The 24,117-nt window shown below is 41.5% G+C and overlaps 1 protein-coding gene across 2 annotated transcripts; it reads left to right on the forward strand.

Annotated features, from left to right (window-relative positions):
• The first annotated feature begins 182 nt into the window (after window positions 1–182).
• Window positions 183–9,441, forward strand: LOC128630778 (uncharacterized). Of its 2 annotated transcripts, XR_008394993.1 has the most exons (4): window positions 183–271; window positions 4,431–6,261; window positions 8,107–8,234; window positions 9,343–9,441. XR_008394993.1 is itself a non-coding variant. In XM_053679064.1 (2 exons), exons 1-2 carry the CDS (start codon window positions 198–200, stop codon window positions 5,113–5,115), a joined length of 759 nt encoding a protein of 252 aa, XP_053535039.1. In that variant the 5' UTR covers window positions 183–197; the 3' UTR covers window positions 5,116–7,146. The 2 variants fall into 2 exon arrangements, 1 of the variants encoding a protein (XP_053535039.1); XM_053679064.1 differs by lacking the exons at window positions 8,107–8,234; window positions 9,343–9,441 and having other exon boundaries at window positions 4,431–7,146.
• The last annotated feature ends 14,676 nt before the right edge of the window (window positions 9,442–24,117 follow it).

Consider the following 24,117-nt stretch of genomic DNA (forward strand, 5'->3'; position numbering starts at 1 on the left):
AACTTCATATGTCAATGTAGTAAGCAAAATAAACTGTCTACAGATAAAGAATCTAAGCATGCATCTGTTTTCACCCTTATGGAAAAAGTTTAGCAGTTCCTATCCAAAAGACACCAAGAGCCCAGATGTCCTTAGAAACTAAATGTAACCTCCAACTCGTGGCCTTTTCAGTAACTCGATTCCCAGACGTCGCCACAATGATCACAGTGCATCCTTCAAATCCACCGTGCAGCGGAAATGGACCAGTCGATTTAAACGGATTGTTGAAAATGTACGTTGTTCAAGGCATTTTTGGATTTGAAATTTCGCTACAAACCGAGTCTGAACAGTCGCCAGAATCTGAGGCAAAAACACACGAAGGAACGAGATCACGTCGTCATTGCCTCGTCTCTGGTGTTCTACATTTTTGACGAAAGTAACACCAGAGATGCTGCGTTAAAGTGGTCAAGAAAATTACACCAGAGTAAAAAAAATCTCATTGGGTTAGATTATAAACATCGACTGAAACTCTCGATAGGACGTGACACTGTTGGAGAGTTGCATACGAGCAGACATTCAACGATATTTAGTAGAAGCCTTGTGGATGTTTTCGTCTGTGTTCGTCTGTAATATACTGGACTGTCCTACCAAGAGTTCGTCCACATACACATTCAACTGAAGCTCATACAGTCAGCATACTGAACTCTCCTTTTTGCCATAGTGCGGCCGCTTAACAGGATAAGGCCTCAGAAGTCAAGCACCAGCAGCTTGTGGCTAAAAAACTGCAGCAGAATTGAGCTCGGATAGGAGGTGACGGGTGACGGAAAAAAGCCGGGGAACCTCGGAAAGGAAAACAGGGCTGTGTTCCAAATCTTTTATCGCCTCCTCTTCAAACTCCAAAAACCTCTGGGCCCTACAGCTAAATCCAAAGCTGAGGAAAACAACCGTTCAACTATGAAGGCCTTCTCAAACACAATGTTTGAGCGAAGGGAGGAAATGATCAAACACAGATCAATTGGAACACAGCCCATACAGCAAGACCGTAAAAAGGTGCCATAGAGCGTAAATGATTCAAAAAGACACAAATCTAAGCCCAGTACAACCAGTTGAACATGAATAACACGCAAAGCACATTTCACAAGCATGATATCTTTCAAAAATGTCCAAAAGTACAAATTCCCTAATAAAGGAAAAAGACATGTTTGTGCTAACATGTAAGACTTGAGTTTCCACATCTTCCAAACAAGTACACTTCAGCGTCTTCGTTACTGTAAGCTCGGCTCTGCAAATCTGCTACCACTGTTGTACCAGTAAACACACAGACAGAGCAAGTTAGCAAAGATTGGTCAACAAGGTTTCTTCAAAACAACCACCTTTTTATACACGTACGCTCACTTCATATTGTCAGTCCCTTTTTAAAAGTGAATTAAACCATGAGCAGCTATCTTCTCAAAAGTCCGGTCAATTTCAGAGCACAAAAAAACTGCCTATATACACGACAATTCAGTCCCACGTCTCTGAAAGAAATGCAGAGCACAAATGTACAAATCACTGCGATTTCTATTTTTCTTAAATGTGAAAAGGATGCTTGTAAAAAGATGATAAATCTTCACTGGGAATTACTTTAAGGTCATCAACAATTAATTTATAAATCAGGGGAGCCTGGCTCTGGTCCTGAATTCCTGTAATCATGCACAGTGTGATGATTTCTCATCTAACACTCCTACCTAATGACCCGAGGACTTAAATCGGGTGTGATTCAGGAAAATTCCCAAACTGTACTGGACTGTAGTCTTACAGGACCACAGTAAGGCTTCCCCGCTCTAAAGCGTTTCCTACAGAAATATTTATTTGAACATGATGTGGATAATCTAATCACAGACTCTGGATTAACGGTGCACACAGCGATGCTTTCACACAAAAGTGTGATGGACACTAAAAAGCTGGAGCAGCACTAATGCATGAATAGTTTGTCTCAGAGTTTGTACTTTCAATTAGAAACACATTAAACCTCTGCACAGTTTCCAACTTCATATGAATAATATTGTAAACAGTCGTATTAGTGAGAATGAGGACAAATGGTTAAATATTCACAGAAAGTTTGACTTGGTCACAAAACAGATGTCCCTCCCCTCCCCCCACTGAGAGCATGTATGCATTGAGCAGTGCTCCCTCTTCAGGCTGGGAGATGTATCACAGGTTACACCACGTTGTCTTCTGTGGGCGGCTCATCACTGGGGGGCTGGAGGAGAGTTTGTTGAACTGTAAAATGACATTTTCACTTGGGGGTGTACTCACTTTTGTTGCCAGCGGTTTAGACATTAATGGCTGTGTGTTGAGTTATTTTGAGGGGACAGCAAATTTACACTGTTCCACAAGCTGTACACTCACTACTTTACATTGTAGCACAGTGTCATTTCTTCAGTGTTGTCACATGAAAAGATATCATCAAATAGTACCATAGCAGGCTGAGAGTTTCACATCAACAAAGGTCAAGCGTGCTCGTTAGAATATCAGCCTGGAAAGTTTTCAAATCGGTCTTATCAGTGTTTTTTTGCTCGCTCATTCACACTTTGCACTATGGTTACGATAACAGTCTATCCTTCTGCCCAACATGGATAAAACTGGCCACGTCAGCCATTTTGACAGCCTGTGGTGTTGTCTGGTTAAAAATGTGTGTAAGTTTATATTCTAGATTATATTTGTAGTACATCTCCTTGCACATGCACTTTTTCCCCTTAATAGTACAGGGACATACTTGTGCATGAAAAGCAGATAGAACAGTATAATCAAAAAGAGTGCGAAGAAGGGGAAAAAAGTAGAGTACTCGTGACCCCGCCCTCCTTTAAGCCAACCAATGAAAGCAAAGCTCGTTATCAAACAAAATCAAGGTCTACAAAATAACCTGTTGGGAGAACACCACATATAAACACTACACCTTAAAGTGATTAACATCCTATATAAGGTTTGCATAATTATTAGCTTCTCCAATTCAGGAAAATGGGTCAAAAAAAAAAGGTCAGAAATTGTAAAATGCCTATCGGGGGCTGCAGCACACTGACGATCACAAAATTATTGAGGTGTGACCTCCCAAGAAAAATGCTTTGTGATGAATACTCGACAGGGGGCAAAAAACCACGGAGAAGAAAAGGCGCTAGTTGACTGCAAAAGACTAAGAAGAATAAAACGTGAGAGAACCCATTAGCCAGCACTGCCACCATGTTTCAGAACTGCAACCTTCCACGAGTGTCCAGAAATACAAGGTGGCAAGTGCTCAGAGACATGGCTACAGTAAGGAAGGCTGAAATACAACCGCCACTGCATAAGACTTACAAGCTGAAGCATCATGACTGGGCCAAGAAATACCTGAAGACCGTTCCTTATAGGTTTCATGGACCGATGAAATAAGAGTGACTATAGATGGAGCAGATGGACCTTTTCCGTCTGGTTAAAGATGGACTGAAAATGAACTCCCAAACCTACTGCCAGTTTGTAGAAGATCCTTTCTTCAACAATGGTACAGGAAGAAGTCAGCAACGTTCAAGAAGACAATGATCTTTATGCAGGACAATGCTCCATTCAGCTAAAATGGATCATGAACAGATCAAGAAACTGACATTCAATGGAAGGCTCATGGCGGTTATTGAAAAGAAGGGTGGCTACATTCATCACTGAATAGCTTTGAAGGGCCAAAATAGTTCATTGTTACTTCACTGAATAACTTCCTGAGAAATTACATTTTTTTATTTGTTAAACCTTCTATTTTGTTGGGAAAGAAACATTTAGGATCAACTGAGATCACTGTAGTTGTTCACCAATCAAATTAAGCTGAGAAGTACCATTTGCCATGTGTTTGGGTTTTTTTTTTCTTTTTACAGGCCTAGTTAAATAAATTGGAGTATAGAAGTACATTAGAAATGATAAACCGGACTGAATGCACGTTTTTAAAACGGCTATAGTTGTGTATCCGTGGATTGCAGGCGTGAAAAAGTGAAAAACTGAAATCTGACTGAAGCGAATGTAGTTCAGTTCAGTCTGAAGTTGTAGAGGAAACATTCGCACTCGGTAATTTAGTTTTGTAACGCCACACAGATCATAAGGTCTGTTAGAAATTATATATCGGAGCTACAAACCCCACCCTGCTCCGCTGTACGAGGCGACTCAACACCGCCATCTTGTGTTTGTGTGTTTGTGTGTATGTGTTGCTGTGTTCATGAGGCAGTTTTGCTTAGTTTTTTCTTTAAGGTTCTATATTATTGTGAGTGTGTGTTTATATATTTTAGGGTGAGCTGTAGTTTTGTTTTGTAATTTTACGTGTTTTATTTCTTCCTCCCAGATTTCTGCACTGCACAATGTATTATTAGAAACAGGGCTTCTCTGTGTAGGAGAACAGTTGTTTTGTGTTATTAACAGCAAGTTATATCGTTTATTGTGAACTGTTATGTGTGCAGGAGGCGGTTCAGCTGGACGGAGAGATCCTGCATGCGCTGTGAAGCGAGTGTGTTCTGTGGCGTATCGGCACCTGGACAAGCACAAGATCGAGCCGGTGCTCTACATGATGGAGTGGTTCATGTGCAGTTGCAGGTATCGGCACAGGACGTGGAACGTGAGCAACGCACGCAGCTGAAGCGCTGGAAGAAGAAGCGCGGCGAGCCTGGCCCCAAACTCCCTCAGAGAATGCACAGTGCTCGCACCATCATGGCCACCGAGCCTCATACACACCAAGACCTCCGCCAGAAACCCACCATTATGGTCCAGTACCCATCGGTCCCTGAGGAGAAGTCCGAGCCGAACCTCAGGAAGAAGAGAGGGAGCCTGAAGAAAAACCAAGCCCTCATTCCGAACCCCTACGCGCTACCTGGCGAGTCTAAACCTAGTCAGATATTGGACATACAGCTTCTGAACCAGAAAAATCTAAATCTTGTACTTCCAAATACACCATCACATCCACCACGGCTCCCTACAATGCAGGAAAATCAGGTCAAAGAGACGAGCACTTCTACAGAGCGACTCGTGCAGTGTCCTCGAATTCCCCCATCGATAAGAAACTGGCGGAATCTATCCCTCTGCAACATCTATCCCTCCTTACTGCTCCTGTACACGGATCACCTTCAGCGTAGCGTCCTCACCTGCTGAAACGTCCTCCTGTCCAATCCAGAGAACCTGACCATGATGAGCTCCCTAATAATACAGAAAACTCAGCCACCATTTTGGATCCATCTACAGACTCAAGCCCTCTGCTTACGCACAACGCACCTGCCACCCACGACTCTCCTGCTGCTCCCGAGTACAAAAACAACACACTGCGCAACTCCAGACAGAGCATTAACAGCTCAGAGGACACGTACTTGTAACTCGCTCACTGTCGCCACCTGGTGGTTAGTAGGAACAGGAAGCGGAGAAATATTTACATTATTTTTACATTCATTTGAGTTAGAGCAGGGGTTTGGTTTTTGCATAACCCATGTTGGTTCTTAACCTGTGACAATTTATGCATTTAATCACTCTTAAACAAATGATTTGTCTTCAGATCAAATTTACACAGTTCACCCCAGAGGCAGCCAAGATGTGTTTTGTTTCTGGTTTTTGTTTCTTTAGTTTTTCACTTGAAAGTCAGACACCAAACATGCCTTGACTATAATGGGGGGTGTATGTTGCAAATTTGCAAACTTGTATCTCATTATTCCCTACAGGAAGAAACTCCGAGAGGTCAATTAAGGGTCAGTGGAGAGTCTGAAAAATACTGTATCCTCAGCACCTCACACGCTGCCATCTTAGTGTCACTGTGGTTCTGAGAACGCTCCACCACCCTAATGAACCCTAATGGTCTAATCAGTTTTCCTTCCCATTAATGGATGGTGTAGAGAACGGCTAACGAATTGTGCCTAGCATCAGACGAGTTACAGTCACTAGTGTACTTCAGTAACGTAGATTTACACTCTGCCTCGCCTTATGGGACCAAACAAAATACATTACTAGAACTTTGAAATGCGTGTCCCTAAATCCGATGGGAAGTGGAGAGTCACGCTACTGTAGGACCAACTCTTAACTCTCAAATCCAGAGCAGAGTGTGAAGTTCTGAGGTTTTTACATCTGAGGCTTCTCATCTGTGGCTCTACCTCTGAGGTTCTATGTCCGGGTCTCTGCATCTGAGGCTGTATATCCGAAGCTGTACATCTGTGGCTGTACATCTGAGGATCTCCCTCTGAGGCTGTTTGTCTAGGACTGTACATCTGTGGCTCTGCGTCTGAGGATCTACGTTTGCGGCTGTGCACGTCTGAGGTGTGGGGGCGGTCCGTCTGACTCTCTGCGTTCAAGGCTTTACATTTGAGGCCCTTCCTTTGAGTCTGCTGTCTGTGTTTCTGTTACTCTCTCAAATGGCTCATGTGAGGTCATTTTAACCATTTTATGTTTGTACATTAACGGGATTGGTTAGAACCGCACAGTGGGCGTGTGCGAATGTTCAGTTTTCATATCGCTAATGTATATGGTACATTATATCGAACAGCGCAAAACTTTAAAAAATCTATTTAGTAGATTGACGTGACATTGTGGACTTTTTCCTTAACTTTACAAATGGGACAATTACTTAGAAGTTCAGCTTGAAAAACAAATAAAAAAATGCTGCCTAGGTAGTAGGCGATTATAATAATATTTTCTCGTTATTTGAATGAATTTAGCCAATTTTAATTCGGTATGGTGTCGTTAGGGAGCAATTAAAACTAATCACAACTGTGAATTTCATAATAAGTGATGTTTGTTTCATAATTTTGAGCCAGTCAGATCGTGGTTTTGTTTTTTAAAATTAATTGACTATACACTGTTTTTATTTCAGCTATTTTATACCAGTGGATTTTTTTTTTTTTTACGTGCCTGGATTTTGTTTAATTTCATTTTGGAAGTGCCAAAAGTCTTAAATCATAGTTTAATAATCAGATATGTGAACATGGCAGTAGTGCTAGACCAAGTATTGCTACATTCAGTTCATTCCAACTTATTTTTATTCCAAGTTAGGTAATAATTTTATCTCACACACGTGATCTTTTTGCTGTAATCTTCCACCGATGCTGTGGAGACCGCCTCTTTCTGAACTGAAAGCAGGAGTATTGATGATTATTATTTTTTTATTGTGCGTGTTAAATTCAATTAAATTTTATTTGTATAGCGCTTTTTACAATAGACATTGTCTCAAAGCAGCTTTACAGAAATATCAACACGGTATACAGATATTAAAGGTGTGACTTTATCCCAACTGAGCAAGACACTGAGTGGCGACGGTGGCAAGGAAAAACTCCCTAAGATGTTTTAAGAGGAAGAAACCTTGAGAGGAACCCGACTCAGAAGGGAACCCATCCTCATCTGGGTAACAACAGCTAGTGTGAAAAAGTTCATTATGGATTTATATGAAGTCTGTATGGCCTTAGGAGCAGCCGTAGTCCCAGCAGTCTGGAATTAAAGAAGATTTGAGCTCCATCCAGAGGCAGAAAGGATCTGGATCTCTAGTATCTCCATAAATTCGTGTGGGGCTCGGCGAAAGGAGAGAGGGAGGGAAAACAGTTAAACAGTGTGATACGTTGAGGAATTGAGGGCACACTTGGTCTAAAAATGTACACACACACCACAAAAACTCTGCAGTGCCTGAGGAGTGTTTACTCGCTCCAGTCTTCAGAAGGGAAACTACCTACAGATTCACTTTTGAAAGACTTTCACAGGCATCACAAACATTTGTTTATATTAATTTGTTTATATCAATTTGGCAGATTTTTTTTTTCTTAATCCGAAGCAACCACCACTTCTTTGTGTTTGTATTTCACAAATTTCCTTACCACATCTTACAAGAGCTGCACGACAATCACAACAATCCTGTACAATAGGCACAGCCTTTTCATTAACATAATCTCAGTGAAATATCCTCTGTCTGTATACTTTACACGCAAACAAAACAACTCAAGCTGAGAGCTTTATTGCTGATTCACTTTATACCACACCGCCTTCGAATTCTCCAGAGCATGCTCTAAAACTTTATCGTTTCTATAGCAACAGCCTACACAGGGAATTGTATGTTATTATATTGTATTGTATTATATTGCACTTCCGTCAATCATCATTGCAACACCTGATCCCTAGGTGGCGGTAATGTACAATTCAGCACAGAAGAGGAGGAGGAGCTGGGGGAAAAGCAAGGAAGAAGAGTGTTAATGGTGTTTACTGCTCATCTGGAGAGTCACCGCCATCTTTCTGCAGGGGGTTAGAAGGTACTGCTCAATGGTTTTATTTGTCTATTTGTTTGAACTTTACACTTTAATATCAGTTCAAATCAGTGTGTATGTTTGGCTTTTCCTCTAAAAACGAGTGTTTGGAGAGTTAGCATTTCTCATTTCTGCTCTCCAAACAAAAAAAAACGATTATATTTAAATAATAATAATTATAAAAACAACGTTTATTATATTTAAATCTGTAATTAGTAGTTATTTGTTTTAAAAGAGAGATTATCTTCTGTGGGAGACTGTGTAAAATGTACATATAGGGCAGAAGGGTTTGCATGTGCCTTTACTAAATTCAATAACTTGACTTTTGATAGGTCACTTATGCACATACTTGCTCATTAAAATGGCGGGTGCGTGCGTCTTCTTGTTCAGCTTCTTCTTCGTCTATAAGACAGTGTTGTACTTGAGCGCCATCAAGTGGTACTTTTATGCAACTTCACCGGCTCCGGGCACGTGAACAAAAGCGCGAAACTCATTGGGCGGCCGGTTTTTGCTGCTTTTCCGCCACGTGTTTTATGTCTGAGTGTGAAAACTCATTGACAGCGACAGGGGGCGTTAAACAGACCGTTTTGAACCGTCCCCGTGTGAACAGGGCTTTAGGTGTTCATTGTGTGCATTGTAGTGCGTTGTTCCTGTCGTGGAAATTAGACAACACTCACAGACTCGTCTTCTGAAGTTAAAAAGGTTTATTACAGAAAGATGGTTAATACAGGATAGAATAAAGCAGGACAGAATAATGAGAGCGTTCTGAAGTCCTTGTACTAAACCACTACTATAGATATGAAACTCAGAGCATGACATCATTCTGTGTACCGATAAGAAGCAGTTTGAGGCAGTTCAAACAGGCTTTGTTTTAGGATCTTAGATGATGTTTAGATGAGCCTAGAACAGAAGAACATTTTTGTGTCTCTGTAAGCAGATAAACATTCTGATCTCAGTGACATCACATGGCCTTCTGAGTCGTTATCCTCACATGAGAATGAAACAGAACAAGAATAAAACTATTTCAAAGTAAAAATGAATAATTTCCCTCACAGTGTAATGAACAGAATCTGCTGTTTGTTAATAACTGGAATCTGTTCTGGGAGCGTCCTAGGTTGTTTCGTCCTGATGGCCTGCACCCCAGCAGCCTCGGAGCGGAACTGCTGTCTGACAACATCTCCAAGACGCTACACTCCAAGTGACTGTCTACCGTAAGCACATCATCTACAATAACAATGTTCATCATAAGCAATGTTCAATTAATAGTCCAACACCTGTAGTACATACTATAGAGACTGTGTCTGTTCCCCGAGCTTTACAAATACATAGACAATTTCAGAATGTTTGTTTTAGTAACCTACTTAACCTAAAATTAGATCATACTGAATGCACATCCAGCACCTTTAATCTGAAGCTAGGACTATAACATTAGATCTCTTGCGTCTAAGGCTCTTATTGTTAACGACATCATTACTGATCAGGAATGTAATTTAATGTGTTTAACGGAAACTTGGATTAAACCAAACGAGTACATAACATTAAATGAAGACCCTCTGAGAACAGCGGTTGTGTCCATCTTAGATTCAGTAGAGGTCAATCAGAACGTAATTGGGCCTAATCATAATGGTGGTCACACTCTTTTGTATTGTATACAAATTATATTTGTAACACTTCCACAGTCTGAAGTTGTCTCCGATCATTCTTATCTCACTCATAATACGTATGGATCATATTTCCGCCTCGCCACCGCATAAAACGTACTTTCACATCAGCTACTGCACTGAGCTTCATCAATAACCTCGCACAGACATCAGTTAGATTTGGATCACCGTCTGATCCGATCAGAACTCAATCAGGCGACCGAATCAACGCTCCGCTACACGCTAGATCAGAGGTGCCCAAACTAGGGCCTGCGGGCCAAACTTGGCCCTTCACAGGAAAAAGTTTGGGCACCTGAGCTAGATAGATTAGAAAATGTTGTTGGCATTAAGGGAACGGTCCTCTCCTGGCTCAGGTCTCATCAGACCGATCGTTATCAGTGTTGGAGAAGATTTTTGATCGAAATAAGGACAATAAAGGACAATAAAATATGGAGAATGAGAATAAGGGAAAGAACAGAGTCACGCTCTCTTCCTTATGGACAATGTCTCTTAAGAGTTAAATACAGCAAGGCCTAGGGCCTGACCAAAAAGAGGAAGTGCAGCACACAGCACACACCCAAGAGCATGAACACACTCACACACACACCCAGAGCAATCAGAATAACAACGTAATGGCTAATGATTATTTTACTAAATCATACAGTACATATGCTAATAACAATGCAGAAAAAGCACACAGGTGATAAATGTCCTCACTCAAATACATTTATTATCTGAGTAATAACCTCAGAGTATAAAGAACTGCAATGGGTATTAACTGCATTACCTTGAACAAACATCTTCAAATACCACACAATTCTTAGTGCAGCGAGGGGGAAAAAAGTATTTGATCCCCTGCTGATTTTGTACGTTTGCCCACTGATAAAGAAATGATCATTCTATAATTTTAATGGTAGATTTATTTGAACAGTGAGAGACAGAATAACAACAAAAAAAATCCAGAAAAACGCACGTCCAAATGTTATAAATTGATTTGCATTTTAATGAGGGAAATAAGTATTTGACCCCTCTGCAAAACATGACTTAGTACTTGGTGGCAAAATCCTTGTTGGCAATCACAGAGGTCAGACGTTTCTTGTAGTTGGCCACCAGGTTTGCACACATCTCAGGAGGGATTTTGTCCCACTCCTCTTTGCAGATCTTCTCCAAGTCATTAAGGTATCGAGGCTGACGTTTGGCAATTCGAATCTTCAGCTCCCTCCACAGATTTTCTATGGGATTAAGGTCTGGAGACTGGCTAGGCCACTCCAGGACCTTAATGTGCTTCTTCTTGAGCCACTCTTTTGTTGCCTTGGCCGTGTGTTTTGGGTCATTGTCATGCTGGAATACCCATCCACGACCCATTTTCAATGCCCTGTCTGAGGGAAGGAGGTTCTCACCCAAGATTTGACGGTACATGGCCCCGTCCATCGTCCCTTTGATGCGGTGAAGTTGTCCTGTCCCCTTAGCAGAAAAACCCAAAGCATAATGTTTCCACCTCCATGTTTGACGGTGGGGATGGTGTTCTTGGGGTCATGGGCAGCACTCCTCCTCCTCCAAACACGGCGAGTTGAGTTGATGTCAAAGAGCTCCATTTTGGTCTCATCTGACCACAACACTTTCACCCAGTTGTCCTCTGAATCATTCACATGTTCACTGGCAAACTTCAGCGGGCATGTATATGTGCTTTCTTGAGCAGCAGACCTTTCGGGCGCTGCAGGATTTCAGTCCTTCACGGCGTAGTGTGTTACCAATTGTTTTCTTGGTGACTATGGTCCCAGCTGCCTTGAGATCATTGACAAGATCCTCCCGTGTAGTTCTGGGCTGATTCCTCACTGTTCTCATGATCAATGCAACTCCACGAGGTGAGATCTTGCATGGAGCCCCAGGCCGAGGGAGATCGACAGTTCTTTTGTGCTTCTTCCATTTGCGAATAATCGCACCAACTGTTGTCCCCTTCTCACCAAGCTGCTTGGCAATGGTCTTGTAGCCCATTCCAGACTTGTGTAGGTCTACAGTCTTGTCCCTGACATCCTTGGAGAGCTCTTTGGTCTTGGCCATGGTGGAGAGTTTGGAATCTGATTGTTTGATTGCTTCTGTGGACAGGTGTCTTTTATACAGGTAACGAGCTGAGATTAGGAGCACTCCCTTTAAGAGTGTGCTCCTAATCTCAGCTCGTTACCTGTATAAAAGACACCTGGGAGCCAGAAATCTTTCTGATTGAGAATACTTATTTCCCTCATTAAAATGCAAATCAATTAATAACATTTTTGACATGTGTTTTTCTGGATTTTCTTGTTGTTATTCTGTCTCTCACTGTTCAAATAAATTTACCATTAAAATTGTAGACTGATCATTTCTTTGTCAGTGGGCAAACATACAAAATCAGCAGGGGATCAAATACTTTTTTTCCCTCACTGTATAATGTGTTGCAAATAGAGCTGCAACAACCAATCGATAATGAAAATCGTTGACTGAGCAACACCCTCCTCCCGGAACGGTCATCGACGCCGAAGTCACGTGACCCGAGTGGTGTGTTCAGGCATAGTTCATCCATCTTTTTCTCTTTCTCTGGCGGTCTTTCTGATCGCAGCTTCAGGTTGCGTCCGGTGTGTTTTAAACGCTGATGGCTTGATTTGACAGGTACGACTTCATCGTGAGTCACAAAGTGCGCTTCGGCAGTGTGGACCCCACTCACTACAACGTGGTGTACGACAGCAGTGTCCTCAAACCAGACCACATGCAGAGACTCACCTACAAACTCTGCCACATGTATTACAACTGGCAGGTAAAAGCCACACACACACACACGCGTGTTCATACAAGCCCGCTTTCTACACAACCCCGGATCATGCTGATTGATGATGTAAGGATTGAGGATGTGATCATTTTCTTTAATCGCACGTCTATCATTAGAGAATCCGCATCGTGTGATCAAAAACAGAGAACGCGTGTTAATTTGTTAACCATTAAAACCAGTGCCATTATTGGTTCTTAATGGTATCCACTAGACACAACATGCCACCAAAGCAACAAATTACCAGTAGACCTACAGGGACATTACAGATTCTATGAGGGTTTCTGTTGTGATTGTTTTTTTCAGCAGGGAAATTCCTATTTCCATTTTGGGAATAAATCAGAACAAAGTGTAAACAAATAATGAGCTAATAAAATTATTTATATGTAATTTGCATTCAGTCTCTCAATCTGGCAACAATGAGAAGCTGTGTTTTTCTTTGTCTATTTTAATTTTTTTATTTTTATTTATTTTTTTTTTTAAGTGTACAATATCTGGAGGAAAATACTAAAATAGTTTTATTCGATTTAAATGTATTAATTATTGACATCATTGCCTACTGGATTTCCTTTTTTATTTTAGTAATAAATATATAAATATTTTAGGAATAAATCATAGCAAACTGTGATTAAATTCATAATGAACTAATTAATGCACAGAAGAAAAAAACATGTTTCAAATTGCACTCGATTGTTCAATCTGGCAACAATGAGAAGCTTTTATTAGTATTTACATAAACTTCTGGGGGGAAATACTAGAAAATACATGTATTAGATTTAAAGTGGTTAATCATTAATTGCATTGTGGATTCCTTTTTTTGCGCCTTTAACCAACAGTTGAATAATTTAATAATAATATAAAATATTATTTATTTGTTTACTTGTTTGTTCAGTCAATGGTGCAACAAGGTATCTGGACTAGATGACCTATCTGGCCTTTGATTAGGCCTACTGCATCTTCTGATGGAGATGTAAAACGAAGTGCGTGAATTTAAAAGACCTGTGTTCCTGTAGGTGTTGAGAGGATAGTGTGGAGGATACGTTTGGCTCGGATCAGGAGGATCCTTAGGCTCTTGCCAGAGTTTCTGCGCATGTGGTAAGTGCAGGAGTCAACACCTGTTTCAGTGTTTATTTACAGTCACAGCGTTTAACCTCACGCTTCCTACCTCGCCAGGCAGATCATGTCCGAGGTCAAGGTACTCGGATCACAGATGCGTTAAAGTAACGTCTGAACTTATTCACTCTTAATCGCTGTCTCTCTCTCTACACGTTCATTACACACCAGTTTCATTGACTGTGTTTAGCGTGTAGCCTAGGAGCAGGACAGGGTGATGGCGGAATGGCTAACCCTGGCATAGGGCACGGCCACCAGGCTGCAGCTCCAGACCCGGAGATGCGGATGCACAGTTCATCTAATTAAAACTTGTCTATTTTTTAAAACTACATTAAACCACTCCGCTAACGATTCATCAGTGACTCGATCACTTGAGTTTTATTCCAACACATTCCTATTTTATTTACTGTGTTTCTATTGGTTTGCAGACAGTGTGTGTTCTGTCCATGGATGACGGTTTGCATGTAAAACAAATGTGCGTGATTTTAAAAGACCTGTGTTCCTGTAGGTGTTGGCGAGACGTAACCATCTGATCAATAGGATCGATATGTCATTCCAGCAGTTGTGTTCCTGTAGGTGTTGGCAGTTCAGGAGCAGAGACGAGCGACTCTGATTGCAATCATCCGTGATCTAAGGTGGCAACTTCAGCGCATAGGGTAAGCGCACACTCGTAGTCAAGATCTCTTCAAGTGTTTTACAATCACAGCATTTAACCTCACAGTTCCTACCTCGCAGGCAGATCATGTCTGAGGTCAAGGCACTCAGATCACAGATGTGTTCAAGTAACATCTGAACTTATTCACTCTCTCTCTCTCTCTACAGGTTCATTACGCACCGGTTTCACTGACTGCATTTAACGTGCAGCCGAGAAGCTGACGGAAGGTGAGCTGCATGATGGCATGCTGATCGCCGATCAGAAGGTACTACACTGAAATACTCCACCCCGGTCAGAGTAACTCTTCTGCACTGGAGCTTTGTAGATAGAAGTTGTTTTAGTTTGAGATGGCGTCGTCACCCTCAGGTTCGAGTTTAATGCAGAAGAAGCGTTACAGGAACTTGTCATTGATGTCTCACTGTGACCCGAAAGCTGCTTGTTGGATGTTTAATGTAAGATTAGAAAGTTCAGCTGGTTTATCTCCTCTCAGGTGTGTGTAAAACAGAACCTGGCTGTGTCCTTGCAGCGTGTGATTTCTATTTCGTCTGTGTTTTCAGAAGGAGGTGGAAGATTGAGGAGCCGATTTTTATTTGTTTTTTTTTTTTTTGTTAAATAAAAGGTTTCTTTAAACAACCAACACCTGCCTGACTGTACGAGTTATTTACATGAACCAGCCACAGGAACGTCTTGCTATTAGGGATGTGAAAGTGATAATATCTTTTTGTACACAGCGTAATAGAACTGAGGCATCAGGAATCCCAAATCTAGTAATGAATGGGCAAGGTTTTAAATCTACTCTGAGAATAGTGGACATGACAGTAAAGAAACCAGTCCAAAAACCATGGAGATCAGCGCAGAAGAAAAACATATGGCCAAGATGACAGGGAGAGCCATGGCATTTATCACACTTGTCCTCTACGTCTGGATATATTACAGAAAGTCTCGACTTGGACAAATGGACTCTGTGTAAAACTTTGAACTGGATGAGTCCAAGACGAGCACAGGAAGTGGTAGACTGTACCCTCCCTATAGCACGTTCCCAACACTCTTCACTTATCTGTTCTCCTAACTCCGTTTCCCACGCATTGTTAATTTTGGTACTCGCCTCACTACCTAACGCCAGAATGAAATCATAAATCCTAGAAATCATTCCTCTCTGATGTGGATTGAACCCACTCAACCCTGTCAAATGCTTTTTCAGCATCTAAAGAAATCCCAATCTCAGCCGAATGCTTTGAATAATTTATAGAGCGTATGGGTATTGAAAAACAACTGATGTCCCTTTATAAAACCGGTTTGCTCTTCAGATATAATATAAGGGATAACGTTCTCTAAACGAGATGCCATTACTTTCGCCAACACCTTTACATCTCCATTAAGCAGAGACAGCGGTCTATAAGAACCACAGGAGGACGGATCCTTACCCTCCTTAAGAAGGAGAGCTGTAGTGGCTTGTGTCAGAGCTGGAGGCAAAGACCCACATTCCAAGGATTCGTTGAACACAGATAAAAGCAGTGGAGCTAATTTTCCAATAGATACTTTAAACAATTCAACTGGAACCCGTCCGGGCCAGGAGCTTTGTTACACTGCATAGTTTTAACTGAATTCAAATTTCTTCAAGAGAGAGTGGGGAGTCCAGTTGCATGGCAGTATTCGAATCAATAACAGGGTTACAAAGGTCTTGAAGAAATGCATTCACTTTAGTATCGTCTGCAGGAAATTCAGATTTATAAGGTGAAGAGTAAAACCATTTAAAAGTAGCATTAATTTCCATGGACTCTGTAGTGACGATATTATGTGTGCGCGTGCTAATCTTAAACAAACGTGCGTGTGCTGCGACGGGAAATACCGGTTTAAAGCGTGTTCGCGTTAAAGTCTTGCTGAAGGTGTTAAATGTCACAGAGCCACACTCACGAGCGTCATAAACCGGTTTAAAAAATTAATAACGATAATTTCTGTTCCTTTGGTGAAAACTTTCAGAGCGTTTTAAATCTGCACCAGCCTTTTGTAAATGTACAGAAAGTATATAATCCGTATATGTAAAATATTTAAATAAATAAAAAGCAGTGCTCGTGTTATTACAGGAGGTGACATTTTGTAGGAAACCGTGAATAGTGAACGCACCTCGAGGACGTGCACTGTAGGGTTGACAAAAGGCCCAAAACGCTTTAGCAACAAGTTTCAGCTCCAGTTAAAGGAAAGTGCTGGACTCAAGTAGTGTTTTTCCCCCTACAACGATTCCTAGATAACCGGTTTAGAGTACAAGTAAAATATACTAACTTGTTGATTTGATCACATCACATTCCACAACACTGATTAAAGCTGAGGTTCTGATTCTCACAGGGGCCTCTGTTACTGACTGTTTAATACTGTCTCAGTTCTGAGATTCATTTAATGTTCAGTCGAAGTGAATAAGTTTCATATTTAGTGTAAAATTAGTGTAATCCACCTGTTTCTAAATTACATTATATAGCACATCTATCATGTGCACACTGAAAATTCAAGTGCCAGATGTTTCTAAAACGACACACAACCGTGTGTATATATGTATATTTTATATAAGTGTATATATGTATACAGGAAATCACACACACACACACCTCTACTGCATCCTCCAGGAAACACGTGAAGGAAACCTCACCTTTCCCGGCTTCTAATACACTCATTCATCTGCTTTAAATATACTTTTTTTTCCCTGCACATCCTCAATTCACAGCACCTGTTAATTCTTTATTTCCTTTTTTCTACATCACTCCCTCTCTCTCTTAAACTCTCTCTCTCTCTACTAAACTAATTATACACAACCTCAGCTCACCCTTAAGATAGAACCGTTAAGTAAAACTTTCCTTCAGTCATCAGAACAATACATTAACTCTGACGTGTTTGACCAATAGCATTTCACTTCCGTTCTTGCGGTTTTGTAAACATCGAGTATACGGACGCTCCGATCGCAGGCTTGATATCATATAGCTCGTATCTTTAACCCTGCAATTACATGGTTTTAAGCTAAATTAAGCTATTTAGATCGTCAACACTATGAAACATTCCCAATAAAATCTTGGACAAATTTTGTAACAAATTAACACGCGTTCTCCTTTTTTGATCACACGATGCGGATTCTCTAATGATAGACGTGCGATTAAAGAAAATGACCACATCCTCAATCCTTACATCATCAATCAGCATGATCTGGGGTTGTGTAGAAAGCGGGCTTGTATGAACACGTGTGTGTGTGTGTGTGTGTGTGTGTGTGTGTGTGTGTGTGTGTGTGTGTGTGTGGCTTTTACCTGCCAGTTGTAATACATGTGGCAGAGTTTGTAGGTGAGTCTCTGCATGTGGTCTGGTTTGAGGCCACTGCTGTCGTACACCACGTTGTAGTGAGTGGGGTCCACACTGCCGAAGCGCACTTTGTGACTCACGATGAAGTCGTACCTGTCAAATCAAGCCATCAGCGTTTAAAACACCCCGAACGCAACCTGAAGCTGCGATCAGAAAGACCACCAGAGAAAGAGAAAAAGATGGATGAACTATGCCTGAACACACCACTCGGGTCACGTGACTTTGGCGTCGATGACCGTTCCCGGAGGAGGGTTGCTCGGTCTGGCATTGAGGAGAGCGAAGAATCTGGAAGAGATGCGTTTCTTCACCACCAACATGGTCAGTTTGGGCCTGTACACAGAAACACTGAAGGCTGAGAGAAAACCCAAAAAGCGTGCGTCAAATCTGTTTTATGGAGATGTGTCGAGTCTCACACGTAATCTTCACCCATGGCCTTGATGGACTGTGTGACCTGAGGCACTTTGTAGTCGACTACGCTCAGCAGCACGCCGTCGCCCACGCCGTCTCGGTACACCACGATGCGTGACGGCAAACATTCGTTGTATTTGAAGTAGGCCTTCAGCACAGCTGAGGAAAAGAAATCAAAACAAAAAGCCATGTCTTAATGCGCTTCTTAACTGAAGCGACAATTCTAAAATCCCTCGCTTTTTCTCCCACGTTCCATCAGACTACAACGTGAGTATTTCATCCTGAGTGTAAAGTCGGAATTCAAAGAGACTGCAGTGTAACGAGGTCATTTATGAGCATGATGTTCCTCCCAGACTGCATTTCATACCCTGCACACTTTGAAAACCACCTGAGAGAAGGATGGTGCTCTCATGGTTACAGAGCAGTGGCACATAGCATACAGAGCACATAGCATACAGAGCACGGCCCAGACACTTTATGAGGAGGATGAAGGTGGCGGTAGCAGCGAGGAAAACAACTTTCAGAGGATTCAAGACTAAAAAATTGTGATTCTGTCCTTCAACTGGAAGGAAATGGAAATGCAGAGAAGAGTGTGTGAGATTAAGAGAACCAGCTCAGGCCTGAGTAAAGAATCCTGAGATGCAGGAAGTAGTGTTAAAAGTCTCTGAAATTTCCCACCACTGAGCTGAAAAACTCTTGTTGGATTCATAATCTTTACTGATCGTTTGTAGTGGTAACAATATGCAGATATACAAGGGATTAAAAAATATCAACAAATAAAGAAACCATGAACATGCTGCTATATGCAGAAAGATTATCAATCAACGTCAGGATGGTGTAATGTGACGCACCACGAAGCTAAACAGGTCTTCCTGATGCTTTTTATTCCATATACCACAGCAATTTGACAACTAAACATTTTATTCATTAAAAGAACGATATTGTACTTTTTCTCTCTCCTAAAGTTACGATAAACCACAAAGGGTAATGCCCTCTCTTCTGAAGACTGGTGGAAAAGTTCAAATCTAAAATCTAGTTCATTAAACACAACCCTTCTTAAAGCTGTTTACAGAGTCCACACAAGTCATGCTTTAAGTACCTGGACATGCCCGGGTTGAGGCTGGCCACCAGTGCACCGATGGATCTCTTTCCTGTGGCACTGTCGTGGTAGCAGTCGATACAAATATCAGGTGCAGCAGTTCATCTACAAGGAGATCTTTGGGGCTATGGTCATGAGGGTCTGAGGTCTGCTGAGGGTGCGAGCCACCACACACTGGCTTGGAGTGGGACAGTCCACACACAGGTACTTCTTCACGCAATCGTATTTATCCTTACGGTTGGCTAACAGGATCACAACCCCCTTACACACATGATTTAAAGTGAGTGCTTCAGAACAAGAAGTAATGGTAATCTGTAGACTGAGGCTGTTAATCTGAAATATTCCTATGCCTTATGCTTAGACCCGTAAAAGGATATACTGTGACAAAAATCACATAGAAGCAGTTGCACTACACTGCGTGTGTCACATCACAAAAGGTGAAACGACTTTAACAAAGAAAATCAAACAGCAATATCCTTAAACATTAAATTTTGAAATGAATGAATAAACAGTTTCATTTGACTTATTTACTAGAAGTGTCAGGATACTAGCTTTCATTTTCCTTAATGGAAAGCTTGAGTATCAGCCGATACCCATCCGATATTGTTTTCTTTAAGATCTACAACGCTCATTATTTTAACTGAAGCACTCGGTTTACCATTAAACTTTCATACAAAAACCCATACATAAAGTATGAATATAATGAATTCAATCCTAGTGAAAGAACAGTCACGTCTCTTTTACATGCATCAGTTACATGATTTGAGTTCTGTTATCTCTGATAGCTGATCCACCGTGTTTTTTTTTTTTTTGCTGCTATCAGGTCCTGGACCAGTGCCATCTATATTATTTACCCATAGTAATGTAGGTTTTTTTCTTCTACCCCCCACCCCCTTTTTATTTATTTATTTAGCAGCACATTGCATAAAATCATACAGGTACAGGTCAAGAGCTTCAGTTAATGTGTACATCAGACAACCATGGCATGGTTACTGGTACCAAATGGGCTGGTTTGAGTATTTCAGGAATAAGGCGTTTCCATCCACACACATTGGTTGCTCTCTCCATGTTTTTTGCACCATTCTTAGTAAACTCTACAGACAGTTCTGTGTGAAAAGCCCAGGAGATCAGCAATTTCTGACATACTCAAACCAGCCCATCTGATATAACCAACCATGCCACAGTAAAGGTCACAGATCACAATTTTCACCCATTGTGATGCTTGACGTGAACGGTAACTTTTTATGCATTGACGTGAACGTTAACTCAAGTTCTTTTTACACATCGTGCCGCTGCCCCATGATTGAATAACTACATGAATGTGAGGGTGTTTCTAATAAAATGGACAGCGAGTGCATTACTTATTCATTCAAATAATGAATATAACGGTCGTTACATTACTAGTCACATGTACGGTTTTTCTAAGCAATACAATACATTTTCTATACCTTAACCCCTATAAAGTACGGATGCTAACCTGAACATTTTCAGCATAGGATACTTTATCTATGGATATTAGAGGATTCCCTGTAGGATCCTCTCAGCAGGAAGGACTCTTCCAGTCAGATTCAGCAGCTTGTTCTCAAAGCTTAGACCCCATGTGCTGAGTGTAGTCTGAACACTGGCATTCCTGGAAGAGATTCACTGAAAAATTCAGCAGTGTAAATTGGTATAACGTTCATTTCAAACATTTAATCGTACACCTTCAGATCAAAAGGCTTTTAAGATCATGAAAAACATTCCAGTCGGGTGTTTTGATTGGTAGTGTATATTACTTTTGATTGGTAGTGTATATTACTATTAAACTTGTGTATTAAACTTAAGAATGATATAATCAGAAAAACCATCACGCTATATGTTCAGCCTCGTGTTGCCCGGGATAGTCTCTGTAAAGTAAATACAAAAAACCTCTTCAAGACGTCCCCCCTGCTAAGCCAACGTACCTTGGTGAAGTAGAGCACATCCTCATATGCTGACTCTATTTCCTCCAAAAAGGTGCGGAACTGCCGGTGCTTTAAGCCCCTGGATCTGATATGGTTGATGCATTTCACAACGTCAGACATCACATTGTCAAACTTAAGGCATTTGCTGCAAAGGGCCTGCTGATGGATAATGCAGTGCAAAGCAATGGCCTCTTCCACACCCTCCTCTTCCAGTTTTCTTTGAACAAGTGCCACCAGTCCATTTCTCCTCCCTGTCATTGATGGTGCTCCGTCGGTTGTTTATTCCAGCAAAACTCTTCCATAGTAAGCCAGCATCCACAATGGCATCACACAGCTGGTGGAATATCTCCTGACCGGTGGTCTGGCCATGCATTGGAATTATTGTGAGCAAATCCTCCATCACTTCAAAATTGTCATCAACACCACGGAAATATATTGCGAGCTGCGCAGTGTCAGTGACGTCTGTGCTCTCATCAAGAGCGACTGAGTATGACTGGAAATGTCTAGCTTTCTCATGCAGTTGATCTTAAATTTTATCCGACAGGTCAGAAATGCGCTCTGCCACTGTGTTGGCTGAAAGGCTGATGTTGCTAAACTGACCTTTCTTTTCCAGACAGACTATACTTGCAGCCTGTAACATGCACTGTTTGATGAACTCGCCGTCTTTGAATGGCTTTCCTGCCTTAGCAATCATCTCACTCACCATGTAGCTAGCTTCGACTGCTGCATCACTCTCTTTGCTTGCTTTCTTAAAAAATCTTGTTGCCTCAGTAGACATGTTTTAAGTTTAGCGACCCGGTCCTCTTGCTCGTCTCCCTGGTATTTTGCATACTCCTCAACATGTCTAGTTGAGTAATGACGTCTGATGTTATACTCCTTGTGCACCGCAACTTTATCTGTGCATATTAGACACGTCGGAATGCCCCTGTGCTCTACAAAAAAATATTCCGTTTCCAACGTCTCCTGAAATTGTCTGTGCTCATCGCCAACCTTTCTCTTCACGGCAGGTTTTGAAAAAGACATGACTGGGTGACAAAAAAAACGTATTTGCACTGGGTAACACTCCCAAAACACGTTTCAAGTGACCAACGTTGATAATTTGTGGTGTTGTCACGAGCCTGAGCTATGGTAGCCCACAAGTGTTAAAAAATATAAAACACCCAGGGCAATGACTCACGCAGGTGCATGTGAGAAAAAGTTAGTGGGGGTGGGCCGCACTAACAGCAAGCTTTGATTTCAAGTAGGGGACCGCAATTGGCCCCCGGGCCACGAGTCTGAGACCCCTGGTGTACAGGTATTGAAAAACAATTGATGTCCCTTTATAAAACCGTTCTGCTCTTCAGATATAATATGAGGGAGTACGTTCTCTAAACGAGATGCCATTACTTTCGCCAACACCTTTACATCTGCATTAAGCAGAGACAGCGGCCTATAAGAACCACAGGAGGACGGATCCTTACCCTCCTTAAGAAGCAGAGCTGTAGGGGCTTGTGTCAAAATACTCTTGTTTTGAATGAAATAAACGGGAAGTCTCTGTGAACAGTTATATGTGTCAGTGTGTGTGTTCATTCGGACTCTCCAGGTCTGAACTCTGCAGTAAACCACACTTTCTAGCTCATAGCAGCAAAGAACTAAAAGTTAATAGAATTAAGTAATTATAGAATAGGCTGATAGGCTGGCGGAGATCTGGAAGACATTATATCTATCTATTTGGGGATTCCTGTGAACATGAAAATCCAACATATATAATCTGTATATGTAAAATATTGAAATAAATAAAAAGCAGTGCTCGTGTTAATACAGGAGGCCACATTTTGTAGGAAAACACAAAGTGAGAAGAGTGGGCGCGTCGTTGTAAACGCACCTTGGGGACGAGCACTGTAGGGTTGACAAAAGGCCAAAAACGCTTTAACAAGTTTGAGATGGAACACCAAAGATGGCAATTAAAGGACAGACATCCAATTTGATTTTAAGAACATCAGACATAGTTACGAAGAAAGAGTCCCAAAAGTTCTGCAGTTTGGGACAGAGTGCAAACATATGACTAAGGTTACACGGTGAAAGTTTACATTTTTCACACATTTCAGAAACATTGGGATATATTTTAGACCAGGGGTGCCCAAGATGTCAATCGCGATTGACCGGTTGATCGCAAAGGAAGTGCGGGTAAAAAAAAAACAAAAACGTTAGTTGATGTACAGGGCAGCCAGTCTGAGATCTCGTCTTTTCTCTCACCACGCGTGTGCGGTCAAGCGCGCCAGTGCTAAAGGCTAGCGAGAGAAATCGTGGGGAGAGGACATTTTTCAGTCTTTTAAAGACTTCATTGACCAAACCCAGCTCCCAGTGTGCAAATTGATATCAGTCAATGGTTGGCGGCGCAAATGGATTCATTGCCAAGTGCAGGGAAGACGATGCTTTCCCTGACTTCCTTAACTACCACTGCATAATACACCAACAAGCCTTATGCACAAGAATGCTAAACATGAAAGAGATCATGGATGTGGCAACAAAGATCGCCTGTTTTATACGTGCTAGATCACTTCAAAGACAGCTGTTCCGTGCGCATCTGGAGAAGGCAGACTGTGACCAATCAGCTCCTGCTACACACTGACGTGAGATGGCTTAGTATATATAATCACACGCACTATAATCACACATGCACACTATAATCACACACACTCACTATAATCACACATACACACTATAATCAAACACACACACTCACTATAATCACACATACACACTATAACCACATATACACACAATAATCACATATACACACTCGCTATAATCACACACATTTGCTATAATCTCACGCACTCGCTATAATCACACATGCACACTATAATCACTCACACATACACACTCACTATAATCACACACTCACTATAATCA

This window comes from Ictalurus punctatus, unplaced genomic scaffold (assembly GCF_001660625.3).
Source record: "Ictalurus punctatus breed USDA103 unplaced genomic scaffold, Coco_2.0 Super-Scaffold_100060, whole genome shotgun sequence".
Taxonomy (NCBI): Eukaryota; Metazoa; Chordata; class Actinopteri; order Siluriformes; family Ictaluridae; genus Ictalurus; species Ictalurus punctatus.